Source organism: Anomaloglossus baeobatrachus, chromosome 7, assembly GCF_048569485.1.
Source record: "Anomaloglossus baeobatrachus isolate aAnoBae1 chromosome 7, aAnoBae1.hap1, whole genome shotgun sequence".
In the NCBI taxonomy this organism is placed as follows: Eukaryota; Metazoa; Chordata; class Amphibia; order Anura; family Aromobatidae; genus Anomaloglossus; species Anomaloglossus baeobatrachus.
The window spans coordinates 265,952,675-265,971,789 of NC_134359.1; the positions used below are offsets into that span (position 1 = coordinate 265,952,675).

At 45.5% G+C, this 19,115-nt stretch overlaps 1 protein-coding gene across 1 annotated transcript in view; it reads left to right on the forward strand.

Annotated features, from left to right (window-relative positions):
- LOC142246178 (kinesin-like protein KIF19) overlaps nt 1-19,115 on the forward strand; it is a 76,151-nt gene that overhangs the window by 27,082 nt on the left and 29,954 nt on the right. Inside the window, exons 10-15 of the mRNA XM_075319205.1 lie at nt 6,657-6,819; nt 9,142-9,310; nt 9,610-9,799; nt 12,806-13,076; nt 14,328-14,449; nt 15,028-15,185. Coding sequence (XP_075175320.1) covers nt 6,657-6,819; nt 9,142-9,310; nt 9,610-9,799; nt 12,806-13,076; nt 14,328-14,449; nt 15,028-15,185 — 1,073 coding nt within the window. The remainder of the gene's footprint in view (nt 1-6,656; nt 6,820-9,141; nt 9,311-9,609; nt 9,800-12,805; nt 13,077-14,327; nt 14,450-15,027; nt 15,186-19,115) is intronic.

Genomic DNA, 19,115 nt, shown 5'->3' on the forward strand with positions numbered 1-19,115 from the left:
GTCACATACCTGGGAGAAGAATTGTAAGAAGCAGGGCAGCCACATACCTGGGAGAAGAATTGTAAGAAGCAGGGCAGTCACATACCTGGGAGAAGATTTGTAAGAAGCAGGGCAGTCACATACCTGGGAGAAGATTTGTAAGAAGCAGGGCAGTCACATACCTGGGAGAAGATTTGTAAGAAGCAGGGCAGTCACATACCTGGGAGAAGATTTGTAAGAAGCAGGGCAGTCACATACCTGGGAAAAGATTTGTAAGAGGCAGGGCAGTCACATACCTGAGAGATTTGTAAGAAGCAGGGCAGTCACATACCTGGGAGAAGATTTGTAAGAAGCAGGGCAATCACATACCTGAGAGATTTGTAAGAAGCCGGGCAATCACATACCTGGGACAAGATTTGTAAGAAGCAGGGCAGTCACATACCTGGGACAAGATTTGTAAGAAGCAGGGCAGTCACATACCTGAGAGAAGATTTGTAAGAAGCAGGGCAGTCACATACCTGGGACAAGATTTGTAAGAAGCAGGGCAGTCACATACCTGAGAGATTTGTAAGAAGCAGGGCAGTCACATACCTGGGAGAAGATTTGTAAGAAGCAGGGCAGTCACATACCTGGAAGAAGATTTGCAAGAAGCAGGGCAATCACATACCTGGGAGAAAATATGCAAGAAGCAGGGCAGTCACATACCTGGGAGAAGATTTGTAAGGAGCAGGGCAGTAACATACCTGGGAGAAGATTTGTAAGAAGCAAAGCAGTAACATACCTGGGAGAAGATTTGTAAGGAGCAGGGCAGCTACATCCCTGGGAGAAGATTTGTAAGAAGCAAGGCAGTCACATACCAGGGAGAGGATTTGTAAGAAGCAGGGCAGTCACATACCTGGGAGAAGATTTGTAAGAAGCAGGGCAGTAAAATACCTGAGAGAAGATTTGTAAGGAGCAGGGCAGTCACATCCCTGGGACAAGATTTGTAAAGAGCAGGGCAGTAAAATACCTGGGAGAAGATTTGTAAGGAGCAGGGCAGTCACATACCTGGGAGAAGATTTGTAAGAAGCAGGGCAGTCACATCCTGGGAGAAGATTTGTAAGAAGCAGGGCAGTAACATCCATGAGAGAAGATTTGTAAGAAGCCGGGCAGTCACATCCATGAGAGAAGATTTGTAAGAAGCCGGGCAGTCACATCCATGAGAGAAGATTTGTAAGAAGCAGGGCAGTCACATCCATGAGAGAAGATTTGTAAGAAGCCGGGCAGTCACATCCCTGGGAGAGATTTGTAAGAAGCAGGGCAGTCACATCCTGGGAGAAGATTTGTAAGAAGCAGGGCAGTCACATACCTGGGAGAAGAATTGTAAGAAGCAAGGCAGTCACATACCTGGGAGAAGAATTGTAAGAAGCAGGGCAGCCACATACCTGGGAGAAGAATTGTAAGAAGCAGGGCAGTCACATACCTGGGAGAAGATTTGTAAGAAGCAGGGCAGTCACATACCTGGGAGAAGATTTGTAAGAAGCAGGGCAGTCACATACCTGGGAGAAGATTTGTAAGAAGCAGGGCAGTCACATACCTGGGAGAAGATTTGTAAGAAGCAGGGCAGTCACATACCTGGGAAAAGATTTGTAAGAGGCAGGGCAGTCACATACCTGAGAGATTTGTAAGAAGCAGGGCAGTCACATACCTGGGAGAAGATTTGTAAGAAGCAGGGCAATCACATACCTGAGAGATTTGTAAGAAGCAGGGCAGTCACATACCTGGGACAAGATTTGTAAGAAGCAGGGCAGTCACATACCTGAGAGAAGATTTGTAAGAAGCAGGGCAGTCACATACCTGGGACAAGATTTGTAAGAAGCAGGGCAGTCACATACCTGAGAGATTTGTAAGAAGCAGGGCAGTCACATACCTGGGAGAAGATTTGTAAGAAGCAGGGCAGTCACATACCTGGAAGAAGATTTGCAAGAAGCAGGGCAATCACATACCTGGGAGAAGATTTGTAAGGAGCAGGGCAGTCACATACCTGGAAGAAGATTTGCAAGAAGCAGGGCAATCACATACCTGGGAGAAGATTTGCAAGAAGCAGGGCAGTCACATACCTGGGAGAAGATTTGTAAGGAGCAGGGCAGTAACATACCTGGGAGAAGATTTGTAAGAAGCAAAGCAGTAACATACCTGGGAGAAGATTTGTAAGGAGCAGGGCAGCTACATCCCTGGGAGAAGATTTGTAAGAAGCAAGGCAGTCACATACCAGGGAGAGGATTTGTAAGAAGCAGGGCAGTCACATACCTGGGAGAAGATTTGTAAGAAGCAGGGCAGTCACATACCTGGGAGAAGATTTGTAAGAAGCAGGGCAGTAAAATACCTGAGAGAAGATTTGTAAGGAGCAGGGCAGTCACATCCCTGGGACAAGATTTGTAAAGAGCAGGGCAGTAAAATACCTGGGAGAAGATTTGTAAGGAGCAGGGCAGTCACATACCTGGGAGAAGATTTGTAAGAAGCAGGGCAATCACATACCTGGGAGAAAATATGCAAGAAGCAGGGCAGTCACATACCTGGGAGAAGATTTGTAAGGAGCAGGGCAGCTACATACCTGGGAGAAGATTTGTAAGAAGCAGGGCAGTAACATACCTGGGAGAAGATTTGTAAGAAGCAAAGCAGTAACATACCTGGGAGAAGATTTGTAAGAAGCAAAGCAGTAACATACCTGGGAGAAGATTTGTAAGGAGCAGGGCAGTAACATACCTGGGAGAAGATTTGTAAGAAGCAGGGCAGCCACATCCCTGGGAGAAGATTTGTAAGAAGCAAGGCAGTCACATACCAGGGAGAGGATTTGTAAGAAGCAGGGCAGTCACATACCTGGGAGAAGATTTGTAAGAAGCAGGGCAGTCACATACCTGGGAGAAGATTTGTAAGAAGCAGGTCAGTAAAATACATGGGAGAAGATTTGTAATGAGCAGGGCAGTCACATCCCTGGGACAAGATTTGTAAGAAGCAGGGCAGTCACATATCTGGGAAAAGATTTGTAAGGAGCAGGGCAGTAAAATACCTGGGAGAAGATTTGTAAGGAGCAGGGCAGTCATATCCCTGGGAGAAGATTTGTAAGAAGCAGGGCAGCCACATCCCTGGGAGAAGATTTGTAAGAAGCAGGGCAGCCACATCCCTGGGAGAAGATTTGTAAGAAGCAAGGCAGTCACATACCAGGGAGAGGATTTGTAAAAAGCAGGGCAGTCACATACCTGGGAGAAGATTTGTAAGAAGCAGGGCAGTCACATACCTGGGAGAAGATTTGTAAGAAGCAGGGCAGTCACATACCTGGGAGAAGATTTGTAAGAAGCAGGGCAGTAAAATACCTGGGAGAAGATTTGTAAGGAGCAGGGCAGTCACATCCCTGGGACAAGATTTGTAAGAAGCAGGGCAGTCACATATCTGGGAAAAGATTTGTAAGGAGCAGGGCAGTAAAATACCTGGGAGAAGATTTGTAAGGAGCAGGGCAGTCACATACCTGGGAGAAGATTTGTAAGAAGCAGGGCAGCCACATCCCTGGGAGAAGATTTGTAAGAAGCAGGGCAGCCACATCCCTGGGAGAAGATTTGTAAGAAGCAGGGCAGCCACATCCCTGGGAGAAGATTTGTAAGAAGCAAGGCAGTCACATACCAGGGAGAGGATTTGTAAGAAGCAGGGCAGTCACATCCCTGGGACAAGATTTGTAAGAAGCAGGGCAGTCACATATCTGGGAGAAGATTTGTAAGGAGCAGGGCAGTCACATACCTGGGAGAAGATTTGTAAGAAGCAGGGCAGTCACATACCTGGGAGAAGATTTGTAAGAAGCAGGGCAGTAAAATACCTGGGAGAAGATTTGTAAGGAGCAGGGCAGTCACATCCCTGGGACAAGATTTGTAAGAAGCAGGGCAGTCACATCCCTGGGACAAGATTTGTAAGAAGCAGGGCAGTCACATATCTGGGAAAAGATTTGTAAGGAGCAGGGCAGTAAAATACCTGGGAGAAGATTTGTAAGGAGCAGGGCAGTCACATACCTGGGAGAAGATTTGTAAGAAGCAGGGCAGCCACATCCCTGGGAGAAGATTTGTAAGAAGCAGGGCAGCCACATCCCTGGGAGAAGATTTGTAAGAAGCAGGGCAGCCACATCCCTGGGAGAAGATTTGTAAGAAGCAAGGCAGTCACATACCAGGGAGAGGATTTGTAAGAAGCAGGGCAGTCACATCCCTGGGACAAGATTTGTAAGAAGCAGGGCAGTCACATACCTGGGAGAAGATTTGTAAGAAGCAGGGCAGTCACATACCTGGGAGAAGATTTGTAAGAAGCAGGGCAGTCACATACCTGGGAGAAGATTTGTAAGAAGCAGGGCAGTAAAATACCTGGGAGAAGATTTGTAAGGAGCAGGGCAGTCACATCCCTGGGACAAGATTTGTAAGAAGCAGGGCAGTCACATATCTGGGAAAAGATTTGTAAGGAGCAGGGCAGTAAAATACCTGGGAGAAGATTTGTAAGGAGCAGGGCAGTCACATACCTGGGAGAAGATTTGTAAGAAGCAGGGCAGCCACATCCCTGGGAGAAGATTTGTAAGAAGCAGGGCAGCCACATCCCTGGGAGAAGATTTGTAAGAAGCAGGGCAGCCACATCCCTGGGAGAAGATTTGTAAGAAGCAGGGCAGTCACATATCTGGGAGAAGATTTGTAAGGAGCAGGGCAGTAAAATACCTGGGAGAAGATTTGTAAGGAGCAGGGCAGTCACATACCTGGGACAAGATTTGTAAGAAGCAGGGCAGTCACATATCTGGGAGAAGATTTGTAAGGAGCAGGGCAGTAAAATACCTGGGAGAAGATTTGTAAGGAGCAGGGCAGTCACATACCTGGGAGAAGATTTGTAAGGAGCAGGGCAGCCACATCCCTGGGAGAACATTTGTAAGAAGCAGGGCAGTCACATACCTGGGAGAAGATTTGTAAGAAGCAGGGCAGTCACATACCTGGGAGAAGATTTGTAAGAAACAGGGCAGTCACATACCTGGGAGAAAACATTATATAGTGGCACTACAAGTACCAGCATGGGCTTCCAGGTTCACACCACTTGTGTGGTAGGTACATACTGGCCATTGACAGTGTAGCCGGTTGCCTTCTTACTATATATATATATATATATATATATATATATATATATATATCCTATTACCTAAATGTTAGCATCCTTTGCACCCAGCTCTAAGGGGTACTTTGCACGCTGCGACATCGCTAGCCGATGGCAGCGATGCCGAGCGCGATAGTCCCCGCCCCCGTCGCACATGCGATATCTTGTGATAGCTGCCGTAGCGAACATTATCGCTACGGCAGCTTCACACGCACTTACCTGCCCTACGACGTCGCTCTGGCCGGCGACCCGTCTCCTTCCTAAGGGGGCAGGTCGTGCGGCGTCACAGCGATGTCACACAGCAGGCGGCCAATAGAAGTGGAGGGGCGGAGATGAAGCGGAGGGGCGGAGATGAGCGGGACGTAAAAATCCCGCCCACCTCCTTCCTTCCGCACAGCGGGCGGGCCGCAGGTAAGGAGATGTTCCTCACTCCTGCGGCTTCATACACAGCGATGTGTGCTGCCGCAGGAACAAGGAACAACATCGTATCTCCTATTGGTGCGACATTATGGAAATGTCCGACACTACACAGATCACCAATTTACGACGCTTTTGCGATCGTTTATCGGCGCGTCTAGGCTTTACACGTTGCAACATCGTTACTGGCGCCGGATGTGCGTCACTTTCTATTTGACCCTGACGAGATCGCAGTAGCGATGTTGCAGCGTGCAAAGTACCCCTAAAGCGGGCTTTACACGCTAAGATATTTCTAGCAATTGCTAGCGATATCGTACGCAAAAGCACCCGCCCCTGTCGTGCATGCGATATCTTGTGATCGCTACCGCAGCGAACATTATCGCTACGGCAGCGTCACATGCACTTACCTGGTCGTCGGCGTCCCTCAAGGGGGAGGTGTGTTCGGCATCACAGCGACGTCACCGCGACGTCACGAAGCGGCCGGCCAATCAAAGCGGAAGGGTGGAGATGAGCGGGACGAACATCCCGCCCACCTCCTTCCTTCCTCCTTGCGGGCAGGACGCAGGTAAGGTGAGGTTCCTCGCTCCTGCGGTGTCACACACAGCGATGTGTGGTGCCGCTGCAACGAGGAACTACATCTATAAACAACCATTAACAATTTTTGGTTTTAGGACGACCTCTCCATGGTGAACGATCTTCACCACTTTGGAGGATGTTTAAGGTCGCTGGTAAGTGTCACACGCTGCGATATCGTTAATGACGCCGGATGTGCGGCACTGACAACGTGACCCCGACGATAAAACATTAACGATATCGTATCGTGTAAAGCCCCCTTAAGAGTCTGGATGAGGCATACACTTCTTAGTTTCACATTCTTGAGCTTTTCTTAGTTTTGATTTAAACAAAGAGATGGACGTGTATCTTTTATCAAAAACAACCAATGGAATCCATTACATAGAGAGAAGAAATATATGTACACAACAAAATGGACTCTAGATAGATCCTGCCATCACATCCTATACCTGATAAGTATTCATTACGCTTGTGGGTCATTATTCCGTGTTCTCTTTATGTCTTCTTACTAATAAATCTTTGGTGAAATCTCCATCCTCCAGGTGAAGAGAAACTACGAGAGCGTCACACATCACATTAGTCACTACGGTGGATTAATCGCCAACCTTCATCGAGAGATTCATCAGTTACAGAGCCGAATCCGACAACACGAGCGAGAGCTGAGACAACTGAAAGACATAGGACGAAAGATCCGGGATAGACGAGGTATTGTCACCAGTAAGGCTATGTGCACACGCTGCGGAAAATGCGCGGATTTTGCCGCGGATTTCTCGCGGAAAAGCCGCGGATTTCCCGAAAATCTGCAGCTCAGGCACTTCCCAGCCATTTCTACGGCATTTTGGAAATGCTGTGCCCACGCTGCGGATTTTTCCGCAGCGGATTTCGTGCGGATTTTGATCCGGAAAAATCTGCAACATGTCAATTATTGTTGCGGATTTTCATCCGGATTTTGGCTTTAAAATTGGGAGAAAAAAAAAAAATCCGCACCAAAATCCGCGGCAATTCTGCGGTAAATCCGCGGCAAATCCGCACCCTTGAAAAGGTGCGGATTTTGCGGGAAAGCTGCGGATTTTGATGCAGAAAAATCCGCAGCTACATTCTCCCGTGGACACAGCTTTACTGGTTATATGGGTTGTACGCTCTACCCTAGGCACCACTGGACAGTGTATTATCTTTATATTACCGTAAATGGGTTTTCCATTAATAGAAAACAGATAATACAAAAATATAAAAGAAGCGTCATTATAAATAATTGTCCAAACACTTTCCATTAGCAAATCCGTTTTATCTAGAGAGGTAATTACTATAGTACATTAAGATGTCAGTTTTCTTGTTACGCTGACAGAGACCAATGCTATAATATTAATAGCAGCCTGTGAGAATGTGGAATGAGAAGAACAAAAATATAAACGCAACACTTTTGTTTTTGCTTCTATTTTTCATGAGCTGAAATCCACGATCTAAGACTTTTTCTATGTACAAAAGGCCTTTTTATATCAACCATTGTTCATAAATTTGTCTACATCTCTGTTAGTGAGCACTTCTCCTTTCCTGAGATAATCCATCCATCTCACAGGTGTGCCTTATTAAGATGCTGATTAGACAGTATGATTATTGCACAGGTGTTCCATATCAAGATGCTGATTAGACAGCATGATTCCCAGGTGTGCCATATTAAGATGCTGATTAGACAGCATGATTATTGCACAGGTATGCCTTATGAAGATGCTGATTAGACAGTATGATTAGTGCATATGTGTGCCATATCAAGATGCTGAATACACAGCATGATTATTGCACATGTGTGCCTTATCAAGATGCTGATTAGACAGCAGTATGATTATTGCACAGGTGTGTCACATCAAGATGCTGATTAGATGGTATGATTATTGCACAGGTGTTCCATATCAAGATGTTGATTAGACAGCATGATTCACAGGTGTGCCATGTTAAGATGCTGATTAGACAACATGATTATTGCACAGGTGTGCCTTATTAAGATGCTGATTAGACAGCATGATTATTGCACATGTGTGCTTTATCAAGATGCCGATTAGACAGCATTATTGCACAGGTATGCCTTATCAAGATGCTGATTAGACAGTATGATTATTGCACAGGTGTGCCACATCAAGATGCTGATTAGACAGCATGATTATTGCACAAGTGTGCCATATCAAGATGCTGATTAGACAGCATGATTATTGCACAGGTGTGATGCTGATTAGACAGCATGATTATTTCACAGGTGTGCCTTATGAAGATGCAGATTAGACAGCATGATTATTGCACAAGTGTGCCTTATCAGATGCTGATTAGATAGCATGATTCCCAGGTGTGCCATATCACGATGCTGATTAGACAGCATGATTATTGCACAGGTGTGCCTTAGGCTGGCCACAATAAAAGGCCACTCTAAAATGTGCAGTTTTACAGTATTAAGGTGGGAGGGGGGGCCAGAAAACCAGTCAGTATCGGTGTGACTACTATTTGCCTCACACAATGCAGCACATCTCCTTTGCATAGAGTTGATCAGGTTGGTGATTGTGGCCTGTGGAGTTTGGGGCCACGCTTCTTCAATGGCTGCAAAGTTGCTGGATATTGGCAAGAACTTGAACACACCATCTCCAAGACTATTCTTGTGCTGCACCAGTTCTCTGGAGTGCGCTAATGTAGGCTGGATGGTTAACGTTTTAGTTTATGAAGATTTAGGCATTTTTCACTTAGGGGTGTACTCACTTTTGTTGCCAGCGGTTTAGACATTAATGGCTGTGTGAGTTATTTAGAGGGCACCAAATTTACACTATTATACAAGCTGCACACTGACACTACATTGTGTCAAAGTGTCAGATCTTAAATGTTGTCCCATGAAAAGATATAAGAAAAAATGTGCAAGAATGTGAGGGGTGTACTCATTTTTGGGATATACTGTACATAATAATAGGATAGGTAATGAAGACAGCAACTTTAGGGCCATAAAAAATAAAAAAATTGGTTCCGATACATGTCTTTTACTATGTTTCATAGAGCATGGGCATCAGAATGACTTCTCGGATCAAGATTATATGAGCTTAGAAGACCAGCTTATCAATACCTTTCAGGAGCATATAGAAGTAAGACGCAGCCTCCTGCAGCTGAATAATGCTAATATGGAGATGCGTATGGAAGTTATCAGACATCTGGCTACAATTGCTGAGTGAGTAGTCATTTGTTTTCATGAGAATAATATAAATGATATATATTTACATAAGGGAGCTGTGTAATACAGGTGCAAGAAAATAGAGGTGCTATAAAATAGAGGTGCAATAAAATGAAGATGAAACCTCAGCAGACTCTCCCTTCTTTCTATATCTATTTTTTCTTCGGTTTTATGTTTCCTGGTGAGTGAAGGAAACCTTGTTTTCTACATCTTCACATGCTCTCATGGCTCACAGCTCTTTAGTGAATGCCCTACCATATTATTATTGTTTTAATATTTAATTGTGTATGATGCAGCTGGGAGAAGGAGAAAACTCAGGAATCCGCAGTTCCGAAAAGAGATGACGTCACCGAGGACATAGTGATAGATTCCGAGGGCGACGAGGATGAAGATGCGGCGGATGTGGCCGAGCCCCCTGAAGTGATTCTGGCCAGAGAAGAAATTAATATGCTTCTTTCTGAGCAGAAGAAAACAGCATCTATGATGGTATAGAAAATGATCCTCAACCTTTTTAGGCCTAGTACCCCCTTAGTATTGTGATGTTCCAATTGAGCTCCCCCAAGAAGCAATCGGCTGTACATGTTAAAAAAAAAATGGGCGATCCTCACATCAGAGGCTGATGGCTGCTACGTCAGCAGTGATTTTATTTTTCTAATACAACATGAGGTATTATTTTTCACATCAAAATTACGAACATCGTAATGAGCCCCATCCATTGGCACCGGTTGTGTGTCAGGGCTTTGTTGGAAAGAGGGGGACATGCAACACACCCCTTTTTGTAAACATTGATCATTTCAGTAGACCTCAAAATGGATATAGTGTGATGCCCTGGCGCCGCCAGGTGGTCACAGAAGAGAAATTCACCCGACATAACACCATCCCACACTAGGTACCATCAGTCACAAAATCCTAGCGACCCCTCTTCAGGGTAGGAAGGACCCACCAGTAGGCAGGACCAGGCTGATTGGGAGTGCCCACCTAGGGGTCTTGAGGATCCGAGGGCGGGAACAGAGTAGATGAGTCTGAAATCTCGAATAGTGAGGTCCAAGTTGAAGTGTAGCTCAAGTCCAAGTGACAGTGCAAGGTCAAGTCTGCGCCTAGGGCAGAGTAGTCAGGGTAGTGGCTCTGGTCTACTGGCTAGGTGGCAAGCAGTGGACCGTGTCCAAAGGCGACGGGAGTCCGGTTGCGGGAAATCCAGAGTGGACCGGGACAGGGTTGGAGCCCGCCGGTACCGACCTCGGAGATCCGGACTTTCCCGTTCCATACGAGGTCGTCCAGAATTGAGAAAGTACAGAGTGCTGGAGGAAGGGACATCGGTACACCAGCCGCGTGTGGGACCCGAGTACACCCGGACGTGGCAGCCGGCCACTGACCCCTTTTGGTTTACCAACGGACTCGTGTGCAATTATTCAACAGTGAGTACACCAGCATCACCCGGTTCGTCCCGGCGCACCACCTCCGGCCCACATCATTCCCCCGCATCCTGGACTCTGAGCCCCGGGGCGTCCACCCCTACCCACGGAGGGGTCAACACCCAGCTGCCATCCCATCGCCCCCGGGTGCTCCCTAACAGCAGCGGTGGTACTACATCTTACCACACACCGTGGGTGGCGTCACGAAGTATTCACAGCAATCCCCGTACATATACGTCGCCCCTTTTTATTTGAGTGTCCGCGTGACCCCCAGGCCCGGAGACCCCTCGAGACACTGCGGATCTGGAGCCGAGCAGCCCGGCTGCTACTGACGTGGGGGCGGCACAATAGCTCTCTAGCCGGACCTCCTACATAAAGATATGAGCTGAAGCCCTCACCTCCCCCCATCATACAGGACCCCACCACAGTAACCATCACCACCTTCCCCAATTCTCACCGAGAAAAAATGCCCTCATGGTATAACAGGCATCCAAGAGCAACACAAGGCCCTTACCACATGAACGCTGATCGTCAGCCCTACAAGGACTATCAACTACTCTACACTGCTCCTCACCAAAGTGACAGCAACCCATTCCAAATGCCCCTTTCAACCCCAACTCACCCCAGCATACTGTCAGTGCAAGCAATGCCCCAAAATACAGAAGTGGCACAGATGGGAGGTGCCACAGAAGGAGGGGGTTTTGGAGCTACATCAGGTGGAACTTTATCAGCCTTCTAAACCCTAGCCTTGCTGCTTGCCAGTAAGAACAGGGAAATGTATATATTTTTCCAGTTCCTGCGCATACCCCTTAAGGCTGTGGCATAAAACTCCTGTGGTACACGTGCCATGTCTTGAGAATCACTTGTATAAAAGATATGGGTGATAAAAAATTGGGGTTAAATTGGTGCACCTCACATAGCACCAAGGCCTGTCATGCCGGGATGAGGGAACACCCGGCGTGTGTCATAACAGGATGGGTACACCATGGAAGATGGAAAGGAAGACATTAGTTATAGAGAGAGGGGTCACCACTTCACATCCACCTGTGTCTGATCTCTGCGGTTCGCAAATGTCCCTAGATGGGTCCTTCCCAACGTGCGTGATCATGTGCCTAAGCACTGACTGACGCTGGACTTGTCCTGACTAGTGAGCTGGGCAGCAAGACACTAGTCTTACTACTAATATAAAGACAACATGAGGAAGGGGAGACAAACAAGTGAGACAGATACAACAAAAGAACTCCAATTCTTCTCTAGTAAGTGACACCAACGCATCTGGTGGAAACATAACTACAGCTTTCTCCAGAGACAATTCCTTAACCGGTCAGTATAGAATGAACTATCACTGGCATATGAGTGACTTTAAATAATGAAGGGGAATAGCATTAAGGTGCAGCAGCTGAGATTAGCGCTAAATCGAATCTCAACAGAATCATTAAGGAACTGTTAACCACTTCAGCACCAAATTAAGTTAAAACCACTTGTGTTAAAGAGAACTTGCAATCTGGAAATCACCGCATTGCAACGGTCTCAGCCGAATGCGACACACCCATGACAAGAGCAGATTGAGTAATGAACAGGATTGGTGGCTTTTTAGGCCTCTACTGTCTACAGAGACATGACATACCCTAATGTGGTCACCTGCTGTGACTACAAGTGTTCTGCAGAGGACTATCGGGATCACAATGTCTTAACCATATCTGAGCCATACCGTGAGGTCATAGATTTGCCAATCCTACTCAAATAACCATCTTATAGGAGAGATGGCCTCATCATCAAAATACTACCCTCTTTACACCTCCATCCATTGACAGGAGGTCTAAGTGCTGCCTGATCTTTCCTTATGACTTGACCATCAGGATGGTTTTCTCCTTCCATCTGGAGCCCTGTTCATGAAGAGCAGTGTTTGGGAAACGAAAGCTTGGCCCTTCTGTTGTCAGTGTCTTGTAGGTGCAATTCACACGAGTATGAGAAGGCAATATTTTTTAAACCAAAAATGGAGACCAGTAAAATAATTTTCCTTCGATATTGCTGTGATATGTAGACTATTATTAAAGCTTTCTCTCTCTATGCCTTATAGGAAAAACTGGAAGAACATTGGGCAAGAGCTAAGATGAGAACGTCTCAGTTAGAGCAGATGATCCCAGATCAGCTTACTTCTGACCATCGCGAGGTCTTTAGGTTGCTGCACGAACTTCACAAGTTGCAGGCCTGGAACACGGAACTACGGGCCCAGAGTGGCTGCAAGGACAATAGCGTACTGTACCAGAAGGACTTTGTGATCCTGAGCTATCAGCAGTACAGGTCCTTATGTGAAAAAATCATCCATCTGCAAAAGGCACTGATAGAAGGTGACAACTCATGATCCAAAATTCAAAATCATATAAAATAATAATAAATGGTAGGAGAAGACAGGGTGTTCTGGTCACGCATCGCTGGTGATTACATCAAGGATGATAGCAAGATCTAGCCACGTCAAAGAAAATTACGGGTTTTCTCATACCACTAGGATATACCATCACTTTACAATTGGTGACAAAGTGAGCTCTGGGACCAACACCGTATATTCCATCACTTTATGGGACAATCTTATAATTGATTACTGTTTGGTTATACAGCTGTATGGTCTTGGCCACCATGCTGCAGCTCAGTGTCAGGGTGTTGGCAATCTTCTTAAAGTCTTGGCCATAATTATGTAGAGCAACAATCCTTTTTTTTCAGATCCTCAGAGAATTCTTTGCCATGGGGCGCCATGTTGAATTTCCAGTGACCGGTATGAGAGAGTGTGTGAGTGATAACCCCAAATGTAACACACCTGCTCCCTTCATTCACACCTGAGACCTTGTAACACTAATAAGTCACATGGCACCCTATGATCTATCAGAATGGCCTGATGTTGCACTGGAATCAGGAATAAGGCTCCTTACACTGTAGTGTTATGGTGGGACCACAATGGTCTTTGATGATTTCTAGCAGAGGGTTTGTCAGAGGTGAAAGGTAAAGAAAATCTCGGGAGGCGTTGGTTAAAGGGATTGTCCAGTTTCGCAGGACAGGTGATAATTTACTGATCGGAGGGGGTTGTCCAGTGGCACCTGCAATGATCGGCAGAGCTCATCCTCGTTAGAATGAAGTGGCAGTTGACATGGTAGACCGCCGCTCCAGTCATTTTTTATTGGTTTGCCAAGTGGTGCACTCGGCTATTTACAACAGTTCAATAAAAAAATGAAGACATCTGACCTGCTGCTCCATTTTGTAATGGAGATAGAAGTTCCTTGCTGGGGTAAACCTTTCGAGAACTGCTGACTGATGCGAGTCTCAGAGGTCCGACCTCCACCGATCAGTAAGTTCTCCACCCAGGATAGGTGATAACTTCTTTTAAATGGACAAGGTTCTTAACACTAGAAGTCCCAGGAATTTCAAGCTCCATAGGGTTCCAATGGTAGAAATGTTAAATGACCCCTCTCTGGGACTTCTAGTGTTGAGGAAACCCTTTGAAATAGTTGGTGCTATCTTAACTTCCTAACCTTGAGTGGTTTTATTTTTGCCTTTAAATTCAAAAAGTTTCCTTATTTCCAGATTTGTTTTCCCTTTCATATCTGTAGACGATAGGGTTCACTGTCCGGAGCTGCTGGAGAAGCTTCATCACTCATACTCACAGGAGATGGAGAACGGGACCATCAGCCGGCTGGAGCAGCTACACTCTCTGTTATCAGGCAGATTGGAGGTATATTATTATTATCTGGCTTGTCTACAGTTGGGAAACGTGTCTTGTATTTGGGTGCTTTATTATTCATTATGCTTTTGGGAACAATCCCCACCACTTTTAGGGTCCCTGGTCAATTGTCCAATCCAATTATAAGTAACCTCTTGGCAACTGTGGTCAACAATCCCCACCACTCTTAGAGAGCCCGGTCAATTGTCCAGTTACGAGTAACCTCTTGGCAATTGTGGTCCCCATCAGTCACCGTAGCCCCTTTGTTTTATCATACCCTCAGGTTGACAAGTTTACCTAGATCTCCATTTAGTGTTGTAACTTGAAGCTCCTGGGCCACAATGAAAAATTTTCGACAGAGCCCCAAACTATCTTGGGCCTTTAATAATATATCTTTTATCATATGGGCCATAGGAACCTTGGTCCATCCAATGCTTCAAGGCCTGGGTGTGACTGTAACCTCTGTAGCCACTATTTTACATCCTTGTCTCCATGAGCCCAACAAGTCCAGTGGGCATTGTGTTCTACCACCTGACGCCAACACTAGTCCTATTTTTTTAGATTATTGATAATTGATTTTGATTTTACAGGATGATACTGTGCAAAATGGGGTTGACGCAGACATTTATGAAGGGTCACCACTGCACTTGGATATAGAACAGCCTGAAAAATCAGTCCGTCACCGGAAGAAGAGTGACGATAACCACCCAAGATACAACCTGTCTCCTTATACCATGGACTCAGACGGGTATGACTCTTATTATTCTCCTTGGCCAGGATTATGCTATTTGCACGGACAGATACAATTGCATTTTGTCTCAACTTGTGAAGTGGATATGTGAAGCCTCAGGTCAGAAGAATCTTCGGCAGCTCGAACAGGTGGTGCTTGTGCAGCAGGGCAAGTGAGTGGGTAAGCAGCCGTATCAAAAATGTAGTGATCTGCAGAAGCTAATCTGTACTCATGCAGCAGGACTAGAGTAGTGGAAACTAGAGCAACAAAAAAATTATCGTAGTGGAGCAGAGTTATTATAATGCAGAATTATTATAATGTAGAGCTGGAACAGCAGAGTTATTATAATGCAGAGCTGGAACAGCAGAGTTATTATAGTGCAGAGCTGGAACAGCAGAGTCATTATAGTGTAGAGCTGGAACAGCAGAGTTATTATAGTGCAGAGCTGGAACAGCAGAGTTATTCTAGTGTAGAGCAAATGGAGCAGAGCTGAGCGATAGTGAAAATAAGACTAACGTTGTGCTAGGAACGCAAGTGAATTGATTACTCAGCCGATTTTATAATATTTTTTGATCATTTCACATACCAGTCATATGATTAGTATGGTTTATTACGCTATTTGTGAATTTTCTTATAAGACCCTGTTGTCAATTGACTGTCTCCAAAAATTGCCTAAATGGAGTTGTCTTCTGCTGATTCAGCTCCTGGGCCTTCTAGAGAATCCTCTTGTGGACCAGTCCAACCAATAATTGCCAACTTCCCTGAAATTTCAAGATAGCTACCGGGAAAAAGGGGATACCTCATAGTCTTCTAAAAGAGTAAACATATCTTACAGGCACATGTAAATATTCCACCATCAGATGTGAGTGGTATTTTTGCGAGGTGAAAGGCCAGCCTTACATCACCAAGCACAATGCCAAGCATCAGATGAAGCGGTGTAAAGCTGCCGCCACTTCAAAAATGTGTTCTGTGGAGTGACTGATCGTGATCATAATTCCCTATCTGGCATCTGATACGATGAGTATGGGTTTGGCAAATGTCAGGAGAACGTTACCGGCCTGACTACTCTGTGCCAACTGTAATGTTCGGTGGTGGAGGGATAATGCTCTGGGCTTGTTTTTCAGGGGTCAACCTTGGATTCTTAGGCGGGCTTTGCACGTTGCGACATCGGTAACAATGTGTTTCCGATGCTGCAGCGATAGTACCGCCCCCGTCGCACGTGCAATATCTATGTGCAAAAAAAGGGGACAGATCCTGCACACAAAATCAGGGGCACACTGGGTGAATACAATAAACAAAGAACACCTTTATTGGGTACATAGCAATGACATGTTAAAAACATTAAAAACAAACATGAAGACAAGAAACATCCATTTGGCGGAGCCAAGCCCAAAAATATCACACCAAAGTACCAATATGTATATGAGGAATAAATCAAACAGCATAAATAGTATAAAATACACTAAATTTGTGCAGTATCAAATATCATATGTCATGAGAATCCTCTGGTGATATTATAGCATAATCAACCTGCGTAAATAAAGTGCATAAAGCCTATATCATGAAGCCAACAAGGAGCCAAGTATATTGGTGGCTATAAATGGTTGATGTACATGCAGTCACAGCGGACATAGATGCCCTGGAAAAACCAGTAAGTAAACGTGATATCACAATAGCGAAATGGCACCAGAGCATATGTGCAACAAGGTGGTAAAAACACAATCACTGTGGCGCAAAAGCATATATAAGCCCAAAATAAGAGGGCATAAACATTCAGCCAAGGGGTGCAAACCTATGTGAGCCGGAGATGGAAAACAGAAAGCTCCAAGGGCTGCATGGTGATACAATCAATACCAAAATATGGCATGAGAAGCAGGGCAAATAGATGGTGGCAAGGGGGTCACCAGAGGGAAATGAAGGAGGTCAAATGCACATGGCCTGAGGTGGGGCAAGGCAAGAGTAACCGCTCAAAGTGGACGGCCCGACGCGTATCGCCGCAAGGGCGGCTTCATCAGGGAAAGTAAAACAAATACCCAACGGAGGAGTATATATGTACATAAATAAATTAGGTGAACACACGCACCTGTGCAGCAGCAAAGCAGGGTGCAATCAGCGCTGTGCAACATCACATGGCAATATGGTGGCATGATGATCAGCCGGCCGGGAGTGAGGCCACAATACTGGCGCGATAGTGTGGTCTGCGCGCCTGCGCAGTACATGGGGACGGAATGGCAAGAGGATCAAAAGAAAAACTGCTGAGCACAGAGCAGGAGGAGCGCGCATGCGCAGAATATGTAAACAAGACGCACATGGTGGAGTCGGCGCGGTGCAGAGGTACAAAACCACCGCGTCAGATCGCCCACTGTTAGCAATGATAGCACACGGGTTCACAAAGAATAACCCTGTGTGTGAGGGCATCTCCCACCTGAGGGCAGAACAATGGGAGGATACCAACAAGAAAAGGACCAGATAATAAATAGAAATATAATAACTTTATAATGGAAAAACAGTGTGGGCCCACACAGACAGACATGTTAGTATGAGAAGACGCATACAAAGATCAATATATATAATGGATATGACCCTATCTATGCAGTAATTGCATGAGGAGGAATAAGGCAATATAGACAGTTATTAATGGGCATTTTAAACCTAAGCCATTTTTTATTGTTGTATAGCAAAGGCGGATGTACCAGTCAAAGAAAATAGCCAGACATGAAATGAATCATGGCACATACGATGGTGCATAAGTATGATGAAAACTTATGCGCAAAATGGTACAAATGAGCTGCAAATAGTACAGGCAAGCACGCACGTGCCCACATACCCATGTATGCATGTGCGTGCCCGGCATTGCGCAAAAGTAACAGCAGGGTGGCCACAATTGGGACACAAAACCCATTATAACAATAGTAATATGTTTATAGCTGTACAGAAAAAGCATGTAAAAATGGTCACAATTGGGACAAGCTGCCCATAGTGACGATGATATATTTGATACTGCACAGAAATATCGAATGTGTCGCCACAATTGCGGTATAATACCCATAGAAACAATGGCAATACACTTAATGCTGCGCCGAAGTATCATAAAGACAAATGTGTCATAACAACTAAGGACACTTGCAGGTGAGCAACCAGATGGCATGATAACAAGAGAACGGAATTCAGGATGCACGAAGAAGAAGCCAGCCCATGGGATGCCGTATTCATGATGTTTTCCAAACTCATGGACATGGGTTGGATAAACCAGGTCCAGTGTTCCACTTGAGCAGAAATCCAAGGGTAGGCAAAAACCTGTAGATCCACAGAAAAATTTAAGCAGAATTGTGCCTAAGGAAGAGAAAAAGGAAAACAAAGGAATAATTTAGAAAATTTAAATGAAAAGAACGTGACATGAAGGTGACATGTTATGGTAAAGTCCAGAAACAAGGGCAGTAGATCAACCAAGAAAACCAGTGAAGAGGAGTTCCTCATTCAACCCAAATGGGGTCATGGAATTCAATCTGAAGATCCATCGTGATTCGTTTTGGAGGAGCCATCTAGTGCAGGTGCCCCCTCTGGCATTGGTGCTGCATTTTTGTAGCCCATACACACGGATACCACGTGGGCTACCCCGATGTTGTTGCAAAAAGTGTGCTGCCACTGAGGTGATGGATTTACCTTTTGGAGAATCCGAGGCTGCCAGATTGATTGTCGAGATGTGTTTCTGAATCCTCTTCCTGAGTTCTTGTGTAGTCTGCCCCACATATACTTTGTCACAAGGGCATACGATACAGTAAATTACATTCTTAGTCTTACAGTTAATGTAAGACTTGATGGAATAATTCGTAGAATCCTGTGGATTGTAAAAGACATCATGGGTAGCCCTCATGAAGCCACAAATGTTACAGTCACCACATGGAAAAGAACCTTTGAGGATAACACCACGATGCAATCTGGTCGTGG